The sequence below is a fragment of the Emydura macquarii genome, unplaced genomic scaffold (assembly GCF_026122565.2).
Source record: "Emydura macquarii macquarii isolate MOO-44397 ecotype Brisbane River unplaced genomic scaffold, CSIRO-AGI_Emac_v2 contig_587, whole genome shotgun sequence".
In the NCBI taxonomy this organism is placed as follows: domain Eukaryota; kingdom Metazoa; phylum Chordata; order Testudines; family Chelidae; genus Emydura; species Emydura macquarii.
Genome location: NW_027130724.1, coordinates 14,191,057 through 14,211,267, shown reverse-complemented (window position 1 = coordinate 14,211,267; position 20,211 = coordinate 14,191,057). Strand labels below are relative to the sequence as shown.

The 20,211-nt window shown below is 39.5% G+C and overlaps 1 protein-coding gene across 2 annotated transcripts; it reads left to right on the top strand.

The window, feature by feature from the left end:
- The first annotated feature begins 2,353 nt into the window (after nucleotides 1-2,353).
- On the top strand, nucleotides 2,354-19,235 carry TMEM9B (TMEM9 domain family member B). 2 transcript variants are annotated; one of them, XM_067540755.1, is made up of 5 exons: nucleotides 2,354-2,557; nucleotides 6,035-6,126; nucleotides 11,466-11,574; nucleotides 13,007-13,141; nucleotides 18,104-19,235. In XM_067540755.1, exons 1-5 carry the CDS (start codon nucleotides 2,480-2,482, stop codon nucleotides 18,257-18,259), a joined length of 570 nt encoding a protein of 189 aa, XP_067396856.1. In that variant the 5' UTR covers nucleotides 2,354-2,479; the 3' UTR covers nucleotides 18,260-19,235. The 2 variants fall into 2 exon arrangements, with proteins under 2 accessions (XP_067396856.1, XP_067396857.1); XM_067540756.1 differs by lacking the exon at nucleotides 6,035-6,126 and having other exon boundaries at nucleotides 2,401-2,557.
- Nucleotides 19,236-20,211: the final 976 nt, after the last annotated feature.

Here is a 20,211-nt window from a genome sequence, read left to right as displayed (position 1 = left end):
TACCTGAGTAAAGATTGAATAAGAACTGCATGATTTGGTCCTAGATTTGCACTCCTGTGTAAAAACGCCTGAAATACATATACAACAGTCTAAGTTTATATTTCACAGTTATATCTTTTAGGGCTCTATACACAGATAAAAATATCTTCAACCTTTCTGGAAGGCTATGTGCATGAATGTTAACAGCAAATGTTATGGCCAGGGCAGTCATTTACTTTGTCCTATTGTTTGGTGCAATATTGCTACTACATTCTTTAAGGGCTAGTAGATGCACAGTTTGTATACTGACTTAACTATATTGGTTTACAAACCAATATAGTGAAAGTGGTACAAAAATGTTTTGTGTACCATATCTAAGAAAAAATATTTTTGGGAAAAAATTGTTTTGTTTAAAGTACAAGAACTAACTGCTGTGCTTCCTGCTGTTTTTCTGCTTATTAACTAACTTCCTTCTGTGGATGGTAAAACCAAACTAAACAAACAAAGCATAAATAAATTGCTAGCACATTATATAATATTTTCAGAAAAGAATTAACTATTCTAAGTGTCAACAACTCTATTTCATATTATACAGTGGTTTTCAACCTGTGGTCCCCCGATGGTCCACAGACTATGTCTAAGATTTCCAAAGGGGTCTGCATCTCGATTTGAAATCTTTTAGGGACCTGCAAATGAAAAAAAGATTGAAAACCATTGATATAATACCAGTATCTTCTTGCTTACAACCTCCACTTTCTTCAATAGGTGTCACTAGATTCCAAGGTATTTCCAACATGAAGCTAAAGGGCACAGAAGGATGTTGGATAAACCTTTTTTTTAACTGAAAAATGAGTTTTGAGTTGAATTAAACATTTCATTAATTTGTTTTCAAGCTACCAATCATTTTGGTCAAAAAACACCAATCAAACAACGTCTAAACATTTCTTTGTTTATTTTTCTTTTGTTTATTTTTTAAATAAATGTTTTGATTTTTTTCATTCAAAAGAAGTCTTCACCTTTGTGTGTCAATTTTCTCCTTTGTAAAGTGGGGATAATAACACTTTGCAAACAGGAGCTGTGAGGATTCATTAAAGTTTATGAAAAACATTGAAAATATAAAGACCCTTAGAAGTCTCTGTATATAGCTCCCTCAATGTAACACCTGAGCACCTAATAAACATTGCTCAATTTATTCTCTCAATATGAGAGCTGGTTGGAAGAACAATTCTGTGAAAAATTTCAAAACTTTGAAGTTGTTTCAATTTTGTAAGGTTCAAAATGAACCCATTTTCCATTTTTATTGCTAATTTTAAAAATGTTTTTACTGATTTTTTTTACATTTACTGAAAACCTTGTTTTCTTTTTGAAAACTGCAGTTTCAATGACCAAAAAAATGTGATGACTCCTGTGAACAGAAAATTTCAACCATTTTTCACAAAGTGTTATTTTTTAAAAATAAGCCCTTTCTGGTTAAAAACCTTTTCTGTGAAAAATGTTGACCAACTCTACTTGGTAGGGTAGTATTATACTTCTTTAACACATGAGAAACTAAAGCACAGAAAGATTACAAGTTCAGGGATGCTATTTGAATTAGTAGCATAACAGGGAATTTGAGCCAAAATCTCCAGAATGCTAGGCCAGTGAATTAATCACAGGAACATAGAGTCTGAGAGCCTTCCTAAGGCTTGATTTACCCACGGTTTTTGTAGTGGTATAACTGTTAGTTAGGAGTGTTATTTTTGGAAGTGATATGGTTATATTGGCCCAACCCCTAGTCGGTGGTGCTGGAACTAGGAGTTCTGGGGATGCTATCGCACCCCCTGGCTTGAAATGGTAATTAACAAACACCAAATACATGGTTTCCATCATCACCACCCTCACTATAAAAATTGTTCCAGCACCCGTTCCCAGTGAAGACAGTTATTCCAGTCTAAAGGTGCCTTTGAGATCTACTGATGAAAAGGGCTAGATAAGAGCCAGGTATTATCAGAGGGCTGTAGTTATTTCCTGTTCTGGTGCGGGAATAGCCCCCCTGGCCAGGTACAAAACACTGTCACAGGGGGCCAACTGCGCCCACGCATGGGCCCTGCAGGGTCGCTACAGCGGTGCGACTTGTGGTGTAGACAAGGCCTTAGTGATGCTCATGTGCTGGCGCAGCTATGCCAGCCCGAGCCCAGCTGGTGCCCCTGCACCCAGCCATGCTATGAGTGGGGGGTGGGTGGCCCAGACCCATCCCGGGCCGGGTGTCGCTGGCTGGCTGGGTTGCAGGCCCACAAACACCCCCATTGTTTCGCCCGGAACGTTTTGGCAGGTGCACCGAGGCCGCCCGGAACCTGCGGACGGCGCCAGGGGGACACATTAACCAGCGGACTGGGCGTCACGTGACCGCCAGCCCGTCGCGGAAGGAAGTGGGCCGTGATGGTGGCGGAGCTGCGAGCGGGCGCTCGTCGGGGGCTGCTTCAACGGCCGTGAGGAGCCGGGCGGCGCGGGGCAGCCCGAGATGGCGGCGCGTGCGCTGCTCTGCGCGCTGCTGGCCCTGGCCGCGGCCGCGCTCGTGGGGCAGGTGGCGGGGGCTAAGGTGAGCGGAGCCGGGGGGGGGAGCCCCCAGCCCGGCCGGTGCCTGCGGAGCCGGGGCCAGGCCTCCCCCCGCCACCCCATCGCTGGCATCGGAGCGACCCCGCCCCCGCCCCCTCCCTGCGCAACCCTCAGTGACCTCCCCCGCCAGGTCCGCCAGGGTTGCTCCCGTAAAAACTGTCGTTCCCGTCGGCGTCGTGCCCGCGAGCCCGGGGAAATGAAGGTGGGGGCGGGGGGGGGTTGCTGCGTTGAAGGCTCTCGCTGCGGGGGGGCTTGAGCCCTGCCCTGAGGAACTGGGCCAAGGTTTTCCCAGAAGCAGGGGCCGAAATAAACGGCTTGGTTTTCAGGAGTTAGTGGGTCCCTCTGCGCTGTTGAAAATCGGGCCACTTACTTGGCAGCCGAACTTTAGGCTCCTGTTTTTGAAAATCGAGGCCTTGGTTTGTCATGCCGAGACATAATTGGGGAAAAACCAAAATCTTTACTTAGGATGTTATTTTGAAAGGTGAATTTGTACTTCAAGTGTGTATGCAGTTGGGGTTTATTGGATTGTAAATCTTAGGGCATTTGGGAATGGGCATGATTCACTCTGTCGTTAATAAATTTTGATATAAGAAACCAAATCAACCTGCCCCCCTGCCCCCAAAAGTCTTGATTATTGTGTTTCCTCAGTAGCCCTTAAGGTCCAGCTTTTTATTTGTACCCTCTTGTTATTGAACTACTTAGCTTCTCTTTGAAGTTTTTGGCACCCATTTCCTTCACTAGCCCGCAGAAGTTTGCCTTAGTTTTCCTAACCTATCAATATCACTCATGTCCTGCATCATCTGAGCTGTGTTTTTGTGTGGTTATAAAACAGGGTATGTATGCATGTATGTTTATAAAACAGGATACATTTTAATTTGTATTAAACCAGCGTAACTCACTCAAGGGACAGAAGACTGGGTCTGTGTGAAGAGAAGTTTTCTTTGGCAGAGGACCACTGCAGAATTTTCTGTGACAGTGTCAGAGGTGAATTTCAGTAATCCAGTTTCAGAGGTGAATTTCAGTAATCCAGTTTCTCTGGTCTGTAACTGAACATGTACATGCTCAGACAAACAGATACTTAGGTCTCATTACCGGAGTCGTCATCTTAGCATATGCTCAACTTGCCTAAGGTGACACGTGACCAGGATTCATCACCGAATTTGGTCTGTCGGTTTGATCATTAGCTTCCCCGGCTTGGCTGGGTATTGACAGGGAGTGCGACGTGAACACTGATCCATGACCCTTACTTATCAGAGTAAGTGCTTATATTTTGTTTTCCTGGTGGAAGGGTCTTGGCTAAGCCTGAACTAGGGTATGATGAATTTGTTGTTCACACCATATCAGATTTAAGAGGTGACGTTAGCTTCTTTAACCAAGAAACGAAGTTAGTTGGCTTTCAGCTGGTAGACAAGTTGATTCTTCATTACTGTCTGTAAACAAGGTTGGTAAAATTATGTATAGTTTAAGTTTTTAAATGAAGCTCTTTATATTCTGGTGTACTGAGAAGAAAAGTTACAGAGTTAGATGTGAATAATAGACTTACATACCTACATGTTGTTTGTTCTTGTTTACTAGTTGTAACATTTAAGCTTGTGTTAATCTTCCCATTAAATATTGTATTTAGTAAATTACTTGGCTCTGACATTATGTATTTAGACACTGTCAAACAGAATCTGGTAAACATAAGAAGACAAGTGGTTGACACACTTTCATCAAAGAGGCCTTTTCTTGAGACAAAGCTTCTGTATTTTGTGCATAGTCAGAGTATTTATTGAGGCCCAGTTGTATAAAGGCATATGTATGAGTATGTCACATGTACATCTTATTTCAGTATTTGTTCTGTATTTTGGTGTACCAGTTTTATGCATATTTGAAATGTAAGCTCTCTAGACCTCTAAGGCTCTATCATGATCTCTTCTGTCTTGTGCTGTTTCATTGATCTAGATTGTCTTGATTTTCTTTTCTGATTTAAGTTTCTTTAGGTACTCTGCTGTTGAATAGTATCTTGTAGTAGGTGAATATTTAGGACATTAATCTCTTTGCCCTTTTTATCTAGCTGTGAATACTCTTTTCATGAGCTAATTGCTAGCCAAGAGCTCCCATTTTATCCAGATATCTTATGTCTTCTTTTTAATATTAGTTTGCTCTACAACTTTCATGTAACAAGATGTAAACACATGACATTACTTGTTGTCTTCTGCAGGTGGTTGGTGTGCAGTGTGAAAAAGATTGGCTCTAACGTGCTTTATGCCTTCCTAATCAATCAAGCTACATTCATGTACCATTATTCTGAGCTCATTGACCAAATTAGGATTTTATTCAGTGTACATGTTTGTTGTCAATATGTTTTTAGCTAGTAGTTTCTTCTGCAATATTATTTTGAAAGCTGACTTGAATTTCAAGCAGGCTACCCATTTTGCTTTTGCTGGCTTCCTGTCACTTTCCTAAATAAATTCATCTGATTTTTGTTTAGGCATGACATCATTTATAAACACATGCTGACTGTCTCTGACCTCTTCAGAAGTCAGTCATGTGTATGGACATAAGGAAAGGGAAGGGATTCCTCCTTCTTATATATGCTTTCAAATAGGAAGTGAGTTATCAGAGGCTTCCTGTTCCCAGTCCAGTAGTAACCTAAAATATGAAAACCTCAGTTACAACTTCCCCATGCCATAGTAAGCTGTTCATTTTCTTTATCTTCTTCTGTAATTTTTCTCTTGTTCTTCTTTGGATCTTATTACTACCTTCTTCCCTTTTGTTTTACTTCAAGTGTCCACTCCTCTTCTTCCAATTTCCCCTTTCTTCATTTGGGGAGCAGGATGTCTTCTGGGATTTCCTTTTCCACTCTCCACTTTGACTTTCCTGCCACTGTCACCCTCATCCACCTAAAATAAGGGCACTGTGCATTCTGGTAATCCTTCTAACCATTTCCCTTACAAGCTTTTCTTTTTCAAATAAGAACAATAGTCAATGAAGAAAGACTTGTCCACAAGGATCTCTCTTTACCAATCTTTATTCAAGATTAATATTTCCTCCTCTATTCTTCTTAAACTGTACTCTAGCTACACATGTGTATCTTCAATATACAGCAGCCGTCACAAATTGATTAATTCAGGTACACCTATTTAAGTAACCCTTACAAATTCATTGTAGAAAATAAAGTATATTTTAAAAAATTCAGATACTCTGTTCTTCCAAAGAAAAAAATTTGGAGAGAAGACAAGCTATTGCTACAGTCCAAAGTAATACAATTGCTTGAGGAATTGATCCATTTTTTAGAAATTGGCTTCTGTCCCCAAAACTGCTAATAGTTCTTACATTTAAGAAAAATTGGTGATTAAGGTATGGGGTAATGGACATGTTTGTAGTATAGTATGTAGTGTATTGCATCAACTATAAGTTTTTGTAGAAGACTTTTTGATGGTTGATCATTTGTTCTAAGCATGTGTTTACTTTACAGAATTCTGAGGATGTCCGATGTAAATGCATATGTCCTCCTTACAAAGATCATCCTGGCAATATTTACAACAAAAATGTTTCACAGAAAGACTGGTGAGTTTATTGAGTTCAGAAATTAGAAAGTGTATTCTCATTAGGGTTATATTGTGCTTCAGGGGTCACCCTTCATTAATGATTATATAGGGCATAGTTATTTCTTTTGTTGTGGAATGGGGAGAAATTGCATCCCATATATTAGTGGTTGATAGTGGGGGGAGCAGGGGACCAAGGTTCCCCCATTTTTAAAAGGGGGAGGGCAATGCTCACCTTCTTTTTAACATGGGCATAGTGGCCTCGGGTAGGTGTAGAGCGGCGGCAGGGGCTGCCCTTCGTGGTTGGGGAGCTGATAAGATGATCATCTCCCCTGCTGCGAAGTACTGCCTCTGCTTGTGGCACCATCCTCTTACTAGTGGGAGAATGAGGTGTGCCTTAGCCCCCCCGCACCTCCCACCATGGGCTCCTGCCCCTTGCTCTTCCTCGTCTTCCCCCCTGTGGCCATGGCCAGGCTGGAAGCTGAAGCGAGGCTGTGGTAAGAGCTGCCCAGGGAGTCCGGGCCACTGTGGGGAGCCTTGGACCTTCCACCTTCCCTGGAGGGTGGGGTCATGGCCATGGGGCTGCTCTCAGGCACCCTGGAACCCCACCTAGGACAGATGAAGGGTCTGGGGCTCCCCACAGCGACCTGAGGTCTCTGTACTGCTCTAACCATGGCCTACCTCCGGCTTCCGGCCTGCTGTGGGGGTTGGGCCCTAAGGGGAAGAGGAGGAGCAAGGGCCTCTCCAAAGCAGTCCTCTCACTCTTCAGATACACCAGTATTCGCCTATAGCAAGGCCTCAAACCCTTCCTGTCCTGGGGGGGAGGGGAATTGTATTTTGGTTGGGGCGGGAGGGACATAATTTAATTTGGCTTCTTGGGAATTCTTTTTTAGAATGTCGAGAAAAGGCAGGTCATAGGACTGGGAGTTAGGAGATCTGACTTCTGTTCTCCTACTCTGAATTTGTTGTGTCATCTGGACTCTACATGCCTGAATCTTCTCATGTGTGCAGCGGAGGGGGGTGGAAATTAAAACCAAAAGAATCTTTTGAGGCCTAATTCATTTCTGTAAGTGCTTTGTAATCCTTGGATGGAATATCCTATGGAAGTGCATAGTATTCATTACTGACATATTGGCCTTACCTTTTTTCTATTTTTAAGAGACCTCTGAGCACAGAAGCGACAAATTAACAGCTCAATCCTGCAAATGCTTCATATCTGAGAAGTTCCTTTGAAATCAATGGAACTAATCGTAAGAGTAGAGTTATTCATGCAGGTGTCTGCAGGGTTGGGCTTTACTTTATTAAATCACTCTCTCTCATCAGACACACACAAAGGTGTGGTAGAAACTACATATTGTGGATTTGAAGCTAAATTAATCTTCATGAACATTAGTTGAGTATAAAGTGCTTTGTTGTTAAGGCCATTATTTCATCGCAAATTATTAAATTTGTCACAGAAGAAATAATATTGTCATGGTGCAGTGATGAAACAGATTGAGATGATCTCAGTAGTAGCACGCTTATAAAACTGTTTGTTACAAGCACTGTTGCTAAGTTTTGTACTACCCATTATTTCACTCTCTCTAACTGAAAATTAGTTTCTTAGTGACTTGCATAATTTAGGATCTAGGAGAAGGCCTGCTGCTCCTAATTCATTATGTAGACATTTTCCCGATATTCAACTGGAGCAGAGCTGAATGGAAGGTTCCTAAGTATTGGCATTAACTGAACAAAAAATCAGCTTAGAAGACTTGAATAATAAATTGTATGAAGAGAAAAACGTGGTGTAAAAAGCATCTACTTTCCAGCTTTTAAATGTCATCTTGTAATCATGCTTAAGATGGACCATTTAAGAATAGTTTATGGCAGTGTTTCTCAATTGGTGTTCCGCGGAACCCTGGGGTTCCCCGGGAACACTGTTAGGGTTCCGAGAGCAGCTGTTCTCCGCGCCGCCGAGAGCAGCTGTTCTCCGCGCCGCCAAAAAAAGGGAAGATGTCCTGGATTTTCCAGCGGAGGGTATCCAGTGTAAGTGTAATTTAAGTGTAATTTAATTGAGAAATGCTGACCTTTGCTTATTTTGACATTTGAAGACTGTTAAGAGTTTGGGGGGTTCTGCAGTTATTTATGGAGTTCAAAAGGGTTCCGTGGCCAAATTTAATTGAGAAACACCGGTTTATGGATTTGTGGGCTTCTTTTAAAATGTCTTGATGCTATTTCAAATTCCTGATCTACGTTTTCAGTGGAGTTTGGTGGCTGAAGAGTGCATTCATGTGTAATAAACCTGGGAACTTAGTTCTGTACAGGTGGCCTCTTCTCCATCTGCATGAGTTTTATTGCTGAATAGAACAGTGATATACTGCATTCATTTGGTATGTAGCTCAGTTAGTTACATTGTCCTGAAAAGCCAGATCAATTTTTAATGTGCCTGTATAAGTTATTCACCATATAATGGCAACTTACAATTATATTATCCAGACATTAAATTAGATTATATGTCTAATGTGGTGTTTGTAATGTGCCTGATAATGAACTTACCATTCAGGAGTCTTGTCACGGCTTTCATTCACTTTATTTTTCCAGGTTCAGACTTTGGACATGATCATGCAGGGTGCTGATGTCTGTATGAGTTGAGGATATTTTGACCTCACCGAAAGTGCTCATTGCTTTGTAGGGCCGGGCTCATAATTATAGTTGACTGTTCAGCCCTCATGACTAACACACTAGGCTGGCATAAGGGATGTTTGAATCTAATAACTGAGAGCACACTGTATTCAGTGATCAGTAAAATGTTAATCCTTTTGAAAGAAGTATGTTGGAATGGATTTTACTGCCAAAGAGACTGATCAAAGTGGTAGAGCCTTAGGTTGGCATTTAGTGAGAAGATGGAGGGGAGAAACCTACCACTCCTCTGGCCTAGGGAGTAGAAATTTTATGTACAGAAACCTCACTCCAGTCTAGTCTGTCTTGCACTCAAGGAAACTTTCCTTAACAGTTTAATACTATTGATTCTTGTAACTTCAAGCCATGAAAATACTGTTCACAGCAGTCATAGTTTGGAATGTTCAAGTAATCAATTGAATTTTCTTCTGAATGACACTTCTGTAACATTGATGTCTTTGCTTCATATTTTTGTGACTGTGTTCAACAAACTAATGATATTCTCTACACAATGTCCTTGTATGCTGTAAATGAGGATGAAAGGTGGACCTGAGGAACTAAACAAAAATGTGTGTACTTTGACTAGTATTATATCAAAATCCTGATGTCTTAATGTTAGTGCATAGTTTTTACAGGACTCTGCAGACAAGAGTTAGACACACTTTCAACAACACATTAAACTAAGTCTAAGATTTGCTGATACTGATATTTGAAACATTTATAGTAACTGACTTTATAATCTAACAGTGAAAGCAACTTCATGTTCTGCTCATGTAAGTGTACTTTGTGGGTAACTTGTTTTAATTTGATTTTGGAGTTTAATATTACAAGTCTCATAGAAAAACTTACTCCTAATTAAAAACGAGAACTAAAAAAAAATTCTTCTCAACAGAACATAATTTGAAGTTTGATTATTAATGTTATTTTAGTTTCAGAAGTAAAAATACAAACAGGACAGAATAGGTTAGTTCAGGATTGGTCATGTGGCTCTCTAGCATTTTAATCTGGTCCAGTGCTGTGGTAGATCTTAATTGAGTAGTCCTTGCACAGCAGAGATTTTAAGGTTTGATAACCTGCTATTGACTTGTCCTATTGCTGTGAGTCAGTGGGCATAAAGGCAGAAAATGGTTTCAGCACCAAATAAGTGTTATGTACCAAAAGGGAGTCTGGGATGAGAACTCTGAGTAAGCAAACAGTGACTAGATGAAAGGCCTGGAATTACACAATATATTAGCAGAGAGCAACTGTCTTGGGACAGTTGGCATCTAGTACTGTAACTTGTAATGGTTATGGATCATATACCAAAAGTTTGGTGACCTCAACGATTTTACCTTGTATTTTGCTCAGTTTTTAACAAATGATGCTTGAGGTTAACTCTTCACTTTTTGGTCTGCTGGAGAAAACTGAATGTATTCCCAAATATTCACCTTTTGTTAGCCTTTTTTTTTAAAAGGCTAACTTTATTCTGCCTCTGATCCAGGTATGCAACTCACATTGGCAAAAATGGGAATTTTGTTCACATATCAAAGGGAGACTAAACTCTGTCTTTCTTCAGACAGTGGAAGGAGACGTTGCTTAGTTCTAAAACTTTTCTAAATAGTGCCAAAAATGTGTTGGGTGCTTTATAGATCAGTAAGAAGATACAGTCTCTGGTCAAAAGGGCTTAAATCTGAATAGATGACATAGAGGGGTAAGGGAATAAAAAATTGAACTCTATTTGATGAATAGGAGGAAGGGAGAAATGGACAGTAGCTGATACAGTAATTCCTACCTTGCCACATGTCTGTGCCAAAGTATACCTTGTACATCCCTTAGGTTCTGACCTGGCTTGTCATTTAAAAAAAAAAAAATTAACCCCTATAATTTCCTTCCTTGATTATATTGAGTGTTGAATACTCTGCTCTTGAGCTTTCCTTGTGTATTGTTTAATGCCAAAAATCAGTCAAGCAAATGTCCTGTGCTCCATTTTTGTTTTTGAGACATGGAGAAACTAATGGAAACCTAAGCTGTGGTGTGGCGGAAGCAGGGTCTGTTATACTAACTGTGGCATCTAATTTGTGTTTTTCAATGTTTGCATAGACCAGTGGTGCCCAACCTTATTATACAAGAGGGCCTCATAAACCTAAGCACAACCTTGTGTGAGTCAAACAGATTCTACATATTTTAATAAGATTTAAAGTCACCTGTATTGATTTATATTTTAAGTTCAGATTGTTTCATATGCATTTAGATAGGTTTTCTATGTACAGTATTATCTGTTTACACACTTGTGTAAATTAATATGATGTAAACATGATCAAAAAACACTAATTAATCGACTGTTAGTATATTGTGTTGAAGCAGTCCACAGGCCTTATGAAATACTCTGATGGGCTCTGTATGGCCCATGTGCTATAGGTTGGCACCTCTGGAATAGACCATATATATTAGTTTCAATGAGAACTTTCTAGCTGGCTAACTAAGCCTGAGCAACTGAGTCACTATTTAATTTGTCTCATTTAAATAAATTCATTGTTGAAAAGTTAAAATCTGAAGAAGTTAAAACTTTAACTTTTCTAGGCTGTAGATGTTTCTAACTCTTAATCAAAGATCAGTTTCTCTTCCCTTTGCTGTGGAATCTGCCTGCCTTCTGAGCAGTGGGAACTGCCAAAGTAGTGGGGTAAAATCAAACAAACTGACTCTATGCAATTTTTCTTTTTCCAGTGATTGTCTTCATGTGGTCGAACCTATGCCTGTCCCTGGACCTGATGTGGAGGCATACTGCTTACGTTGTGAATGCAAATATGAAGAGAGAAGCTCTGGCACAATTAAAGTAAAAATGTCATTTCACTGCTATATTTTGAACATTTCAGCCAGCTAATAAATGCAGCATCTTTTATAAGTGTATCCTTAAAAGCAAAGCATTCGGAGCTCTTAAAGAGGCATTATAGTGATTAAATCACATAATCTCACTTAAACTCAGAACAGCTGTAGCACTGATAGTTAAGGCTGAATCAGGTTTAAAGGGCCTCTATTAGTGTAGGCTTTGTCTAAACTAGCACTTTTGCTGATAAAACTTCTGTCAGGCGTGTGAAAAAACACACCCCTGACTGACAAAAGCGCCAGTGTGTACCGTGCTATGTTGGCAAAAGATGCTCTTCTGTCAACATAGCTACTGCCGCTCGTTGAGGGTGGTTTAATTATGCTGGTGGGAGAGCTCTCTCCTATCAGCATAGAGCAACTCCATGGGAGACTTTACAGCAGTGCAGCTGTACGTTCTGTAGTATAGGTGTAGCCTAAGTCTCAAAATTTCCAATCGCTGAAATTTGCTGAACAGGATTCTTGTTTTTCTAAGCCTTTGGAATATTTTTATCAGTTCATGGGTTTAGTATCTTTTCTTTTCTTTTCTTTTTTTTTTGAGTGTTGTCCCTTGTTACTAAGCTACATTTGCTAGCTTGGTAGACACAGTTGGCGAACTATTCTCAGGTGTGCTGACAGTGATGCTGGGCCCACATAAACCAAATCAGCCATTTTAGCTTTAATGGGTGAATTTCATAACAATGAGCTCAAGTTTGGGCAGGCAGCCAACCTTTGGGACATCCTCCAACCGGGTCTCAGTTGTCTGTCATCTTCATTCCTTCATTGCTTAATTTTCTTTCTCTCTCTGTCCCCTATATTGTTTTTTGACCATCTTGGAGGATCAGTTTATGGAGAAGGTTTTAAAATGAATTTTGAAGCATAAATTTTAAATTTTATTATGCTTGGAACCTGAGTTTTTTCCCCTCCTGATATTATCCAGTTAATAATCACTGTGGGTTTTTTGTGCAGACCCGAGATATATAGGGAATAGGGTCAAACAAGCTTGACTACAAAGAGAACCCCTGAATCATGGGCCCACAACCCAAACTGAATGTTCGTTTTATTTTGAGATGGGATTTTTCTCACCTCTCTTTTGCAGAGAAAGAGCTTGAGATCTCAATGAAGACTAGTTAAGAGGCAATTCTGTCTTAAACTGTGAACTTCCTTTTTCTTTGTCATTCATTCCAAACGCATTAATATTATTTGGATCGGTGTCTGTGGTTTAATTTCTTTTTTGTTTAATTTAGAGGCATTGTCAAGGTTAACAGGCGTAAAGCAGACCTAGTGACTGATTTACAGGCATTTTGTGTGTCTTTGCTCTGGCTGTATGCCCTGTTCTTGAGAGTATTATGTGGAGTAAGGTCTCAGCAGTTGTGTAAATTGTGCTTACGTTTTACCGCATGCAGGTTACAATCATAATCTATTTGTCCATCTTGGGTCTGCTGCTGCTGTACATGGTATACCTTACATTGGTAGAACCTATACTGAAGAGACGTCTCTTTGGACATTCACAGCTAATACAAAGTGATGAAGACATTGGGGTAAGTTCACTTGTATGAATGCAGTTGAACACTCACTCATGAAGGTTTTTCAATGGTAAAATAGCCCTCTTTTTTGAGGAAGTGGTGGTAATCTCCACCATTGCAGAAGATTGTGTGGTGGCCTCTGGAAGACCATTTCTTCACTTTCAGTATATCAGGGAGTAGTGAGTTCAGGAGCCAGGGATTACTCTCTTCTCCCCCAAACCTAGATTGTGTAGTAGTCCCCCTTTCTCAGAGCAATCAAGGGAAGGAAAAAATAGGAAGTAAAATTTTCCTTACAGGTTAAATGCTGCATTCCACCTCATAGGGGTTGCTGCATCTTAGGTGGATTAGTGCAATGGTAAGGGGAAAATCTAAATAATAGACACATGAAGAGGTGTAGTCATCCATTGCTACCTCAACTTGTATTGATCCTTTTTAAAAAAAAAAAAAAAAAAAAAAAGTTCCTGCAGTGAAATATTGTCCTGAAGGAACATTTTATTTCAGTTTCAACCACTAAGTCTCATTCTTATAACTAATTACCTGCATGTGATGAGAATAGTTTCCATAAGACCAGAGCAAACTGTTTCAGGAGGTCTACCTGCAGTATGGAAATGGACCATTGGTAACCAGTATGAATAGAGGTTTCCCATGCTTGGCCCAATTTGCTTATTGTTAATGTAGACAATACAAAATTGTCTTCAGCACCATAATGGGAAAGCTGTTTAAAACCTGGTGAAACATGGTGCTGAAAATAATGCGGGATTTTTTCCTGGTTACATTAGGAAATAAACAGTTAGTACCAGTTGAGGGGGGTAAGGGAAGACGCTGTTGCAGACAGCCATTGCTGGCATTGGGTCATTTTTTGTGTTGTAGAGAGACTTACAGAATATCTATTACAATAGAGAGGATGACACTGCATTACAACTAATCAGCTTTATGAAGCTAATGGTCTGTTGTTTGCTATGTAGCGATGTCTGAACAAAGTAATGTAAATATGCTCATCCAGCGTAACATGTTGCTGTGAAGCCAGTATGGTCATGTGTTAACTTGACTGACTTATTACGTTGATAGTGAAGCACTTCACAAAAGTATAAGCCAAACTCTCCTAGGGGAAGTTTTTGCTTAAACAATCTGAAAAATCAAGAACTTCGGTTTGCAGTCTACAAAGTACTAAGTATGTAAGGTTCCTAATCCATGCTTACAAGTAACTGCTAAATATATAAAACAATTTACCAAGTCTAGAAAATACACTGGAGTATTTACCATATTGTACAACCAAACAACATTGTCAGTAGAGTTAAAGCACATTTTGAGCATATTGTAAATAGACCTTAAAAGGAAAAAAAAGTCTAAAAACAGGTGGATTTCAGTTTGCTTTATCTAAGTCTGCCAGCAGCTGTGACCTCTTAATGTCCAGTTTATTGTTTTTTAAAATAAACTAGGGAACAGAATAAAGAGATTAAAAGTGCTTGTTATGCCATTAAAAACACAACCCTTAAGAATATTGCTTCAAAGTAAATAGTAAGTTAACAATGCAGCAACACTAAAAGGTGTCACACAATCTTAGGTAGCTCATAGCTCTGTTTACAGTGAAACAAAATGATATCTTTATTTACCAAGTCTATTTAAAAGCCCTGGAGTATTTTGTGACGGTCACTTTAATAGCTTTAAATCCATAGCAAACATGGACAATAGTCGAACCCTAATGGATCAAACTTAGCTTACACTCATGCTCTGTATTTTTATTTGTATAGAGTGCATGAGAAATTTATTTCCATCATATTTAGTATGGTGATTTGAACACTTTTTAATATAGAAAGAATTATCATCCTGTGTAAACTGAGAAGTAGAATTCTGTCATCTTAATCTACTATCAGTGGCCATCAGCTGTCTTGATGAAAAGTAATCTTATTCTTAAAAGATGTAAACAATTATAAATGTTTCCATTCTGGAAACATAAGTACAATAAGAACATCAAAAACTTATATTCATCTAATAATTAAACATGAAAACAACCAAATACTTTGCAAGTCATGTTAAAATCTTTAAACCATTCTTTCCAAATCATAAGAGGACCAGCACAAGCCCTTTTCTAGATTCCAAGGCTGGAAGGGACCATTGTGATCATCTAGTTTGACCTCCTGTGCACAAGAATTTCTTGCTGTGAGTTTGGGATGGTCATTATGTATGGTGCAGCATTGTAAATTTTAACTCAAGGCAGTAAAAACACATTTCAGACGAACACATTTATACAACATCTGTCCCTGTATTTTCCCTCTTTCTTTTTGAAGCAACATTTAATAATGAAAAATTACTTGTAGGAGCTTTGGCATACCTAATTGCAGTATAAAATGTCTGGTAACTTATGCCAGGATTTATGGAAGTATGAAACTTTTTCACACAACTGTGTACGGGGTTTGAAATATACCCGACTCCCTAGGTTTGATACTAAAGCTGTTTAACATTTGTTTACTGCAGTTTGACTTTTATAATGTAAAGCAGAGCTATAATCTAAGGCCCTGCTTCTGCATGGCCATCTACGTGGTCAGACACCATTGAAGTCAGCAAAGTTTTGGAAGGGCCAAGGAATCCATCCATGCAGATGACACTGCAGGGCTGGGACAGAAAATAATATTTTCTTTAAGGGAGGGATTTTCAGAGGTGCTCAGCTTAATCCAGCTCTGCTCCCGTTGAAGTCAGTGGTAAGAGTTAAATGACTACTGAGCACTTTTGCAACTAGCACTCTGAAGCTGCATCAAAATGGACTGCATGCAATAATCACTGTAGACAATACCTCCATCTTTGCTGTAACTGAGAAGTGTAACCTGGGTGTCATCTTCAACTCGTCCCTCTCTAGACCTATGTCAGAACCTTGCCACTTCTTCCTGAATAACATCTCTAAAATCTGGCCTTATTTCTCCATCCATGTAGTTAAAACCCTTGTCCAAGCTTTCATCTCCTTTCTTGACTAATGCAACATCATCTTCTTTGGCCTTGACAAATCATCCTGCTTATAGCCATTCAAAATGCTGCATTCAAAATGCTGCATCTTATCTCTATCAAGATGTCAGCTACTGCTTCCAATTGGCCCGTGATACCAGCCTACATCTCCGTCTTGTTAAACTTTCAAACAAACACTTTTGTACTTTCTTCCATGCTGCCCGTCATGGATGGGAGGTGCTCTTTGTGAACATCTACAAAGCCACCGCCACTGTCCTCCTTTGAATTCCTCCATAAAGCTCTCCTTTACTGTGTTTACAAAAAAATAAGTTAGCCAGCTGCTATGCTGAGACCCTCTATCATGCTAACCAGTATTTTCTAATTTTCCTTGTGCTCCCCCATTGTTCTATCTGTATCCACCTATTATCTCTTGTATTATATTTAGATCATAAACTCTTTGAGGAAGGGAATGTCTTTTTGTTCTGTATTTTATACAATGCCTAGCACAATGGGGTCTTGGTCTGTGACTGGGGTTCAAAATGCTTCAATATAAATAATAATAATAGCCATCCTGAGTCAGACCAATGGTCCATCTAGCTCAGTATCCTGTCTTCTGACAGTGGCCAATGGCAGGTGCTTCAGAGGGAATGAACAGAACAGGCAATCATCGAGTGATCCCTCCCCCTTGTTGCCAATTCCCAGCTTCTGGCAAATAGAGACTAGGGACACCTTTCTGAGCATGGTTTTGCATCCCTGCCTATCCTGGCTAATACCATTGATGGCCCTATCCCCTATGAACCTTAGTTCTTTTTTTGAACCCTGTTATAGTCTTGGCCTTCACAACATCCTCTGGCAAAGAGTTCCACAGGTTGACTCTGCACTGTGTGTAAAACAAAAAACAAAACAAAAAAAACTTCCTTTTGTTCGTTTTAAATGTGTTGCCTATTAATTAATAATAATCTATTTAAGGGAGAGGTGTATTGCTGATCACCGAATTACTGTACTCAAAATCATGTCATAAATAAAATAACCACCAAATATAAACATTTCAGAAAACTTTTTTGCAATAAAACAAGGCAAGGTATGGAAATACACAAGGTACAAAATCAAATCTCCTTTTCTGTGTTAGCACAGTACATAATTTATAATAGTAGTTATTCATCTGTAACTCATATACACGACCTTTTCTAATGTAGTTTTTAGAACATAATTTTCTTTGTCCAAAACATTTTGGGAGCCAAATAAAAGGTGCTGTTCCAAATGACTTTGTTTATGACTTGGATTTTTTTCCAGTAAATAAATCCAGCTTTGCCGATACTGTTAGAAAAGGGACAGCGTAAATGCTAAACAAACACTCATTTATTGTTAAGCTCTTTGTTACTTAAACAGCTGTATTTACACTTGTAGCACAGTGGGTTTGGTTTAGTGACAGTAAACATCTAAGCGCGTTGGTATTATATAGCATCTTTGTGTGACTATTCAAAATTACTTTACGGTAACAGCTTAAAATCTGGTAGTGTGCTGGCTAAGAAAAGATGCGGGCTCCTCGGTTCAATTTTAAATTGAAGTACCATCATGAAAACAAATGGGAGCATCAGAGTATCTTGGTCAGCAATGCCAGGTTTCATGTTCAAACAGGTGTGAATGTATGTGAAGCTGTGTGCATGTTACTTTTGAGTATGTGGTGGTAGTGCTCTTTCTTGACCACAAAGTCAGCATGGTCCTGTTCCCATCAAACTCTATGGCAAATTCCCATTGACTTCACTAGTGTAGGATCAGATTCCATATTAGTTACTTCTTACTTTGAGACACTTATAGTCTGAAAGGTACTACAGAACATATAACTAAATTGTTCTGTATAGGAAATCCATATAAATTATTTTCTATAAAATGTTAAAGGACGGTCTATATCCATTTTAAAGCTTGTTTTGCAGATAAAGCTCTCTAGGAAGCTTGAATAACTTTTTATCTAGAAGAATATGTAACAGTAGTTGCACAGTGAAATTGCTGAAATATAAATACTAGTTTCTGCAATTACAGGATCACCAACCTTTTGCAAATGCTCACGATGTGCTGGCTCGTTCCCGGAGTCGTGCCAATGTGTTGAACAAAGTGGAGTATGCCCAGCAACGTTGGAAACTACAGGTCCAAGAACAGCGCAAATCTGTCTTTGACCGTCACGTTGTGCTCAGTTAATTGATGTCTAATTCAGTGATGACCAGAAGAAATAAGAGACTGAAGGAAAGAGCTGACTTAAGTCTTCCTGATTCTACCAATTCTAAAGGGTTCTTTTGAATGGTTTGGTACTGGCGGCAAAAAAGTGTTAACTTTGTAAAAATATACTAGAGTGGAAGCTGTCAAAAATAAACAACAAAGTTAATTAGCCAAAAGCTGATAATTCTTTACATTTTTTTAAATGGCATTTACTAACAAAATTTAAAAAAATCCTACTCTAAGGTATCTTTGGCTGTAACTGTGATACCTTATTATTACTAAGATGTTTTTACATGTAACTTGTAGTTTAAAAAGCACCAGAGAACATACTCTTTAACAAAGAGACCATTTACAACTCACTAATCACTTTACTCAGTAAGCTATTGTAAATACTTGGTTTTCTCCTCACTGTTTAATGTTATGTACTGGAAATCTAAATCTTGCAGTGTAGTTTTCCTATCTGATGTTGGCCAGTTGCGTTCATCATTTGGTTTCTTGCACTGTTACTTTGAAGATGTTTGTATGGCAGCTGACCTTTGCAAACTTGAGGCAAAATTTAAATGGACAATGACTGTTGATGATAAGCTGCACACTAAGGTACTGTGATGTAGATAAACTAATGCAGTGCATATTAAGAGAGGGCTTTACTATTTTGCTTTGATCACTTAGTATATTGTGTGCTACCTACAGATCTCTTCCCTGTCTCTTCATGGATAAAGTCTCAGGAGTTAGCATATGATAAAGTATATATTTAAAAAATAAACTGTATTTGTCTGGGTTGATGGTATAAGGCGTATATTCTCCAGCATCTTCTGTCATCTTGGGACTTTTGGGGTGCATTTTTAAACTGTGATGCTGTACTCATCCCTCTGAGGTACACAACTACTGAATAATTAACTTTCATATATCCTTTTCGGAATGGAACAATTAAAGATGATCATGATTTTTGAAAAACCTATTTGCAGTATCTGTATTTCATCATTTTTCTCCCTCATCACCCTGCATATAAATTTCATATTTAAAATTTCGTAAAATGTGCCTAAGATTACAAATGATGTGCATTGTTTGTAAATGTTCAGTGCTTGGGTGAGGGAAAGGATGGCTCAAAAACCGGTAATATACAGAGGCCTTGGTCATTAGTTATCGCCATCTGAAGGCGCTGTGCTACACAAGAGTGAGAGTTCACATAAAATAACCAGTTATTACTGCCTGGCACTCTTCATGGTATTTTAAACAGCAAGTTGGAGGACTGAGTGGGCATGGAAATTAAAACTGGCTGTTGTACCTAAAGAGCTAGTCCATCCAGATTCACATTTGAGACACATTATCAGGGCCATTATAAGGACGCTTGCACTGGCCCTATCTTTCACAGGTAAATAGAGCAGTGTTTCTCAACCTTTTAAGTAGCAAGTACCCCCTAACTTCTGAAAATTTTAATGAGTACCCCAACACTCAATTTTCCACTCTGAGAAATACAATCTTTTTCCCCTTTACTGCTGGATGACTATATTTCTCATAAAGCAGGAGAGCTCTGAGCTCTGCATTTGTGTGTGGCTGAGGCAGATCACAAAACCCCCTGCTGTTTCTCCCCTCTTTCCTCTTCCCCTTCCTCCATATAGGAGCAAAGGTCAATTCCAGCCAATCACTATGGCCTGATGGCAGGGTCATGTGGTGTTCTCACACAGGTGGGAACTTGCGAGGTACGAGCAGGCACTAGGGGCCCACCAGAGTGGATAGCAGCGCTCCCCATGGCCGTCCCTAGGGGGTGCGGGGCTGGGGCAAATCACACGCCCCTCTTAAGATTTTTATACTAGCAAAATCTGGGGCTGTCACAGTTGTCAATTTCACTGCTTTAGCTGAGGAGGCTTCAGTGCAGGCTGGGACTAGGATGTGGGCAGGTGGCAGGCAGCTGTTGCCTATCTTCAAGCCAGGAT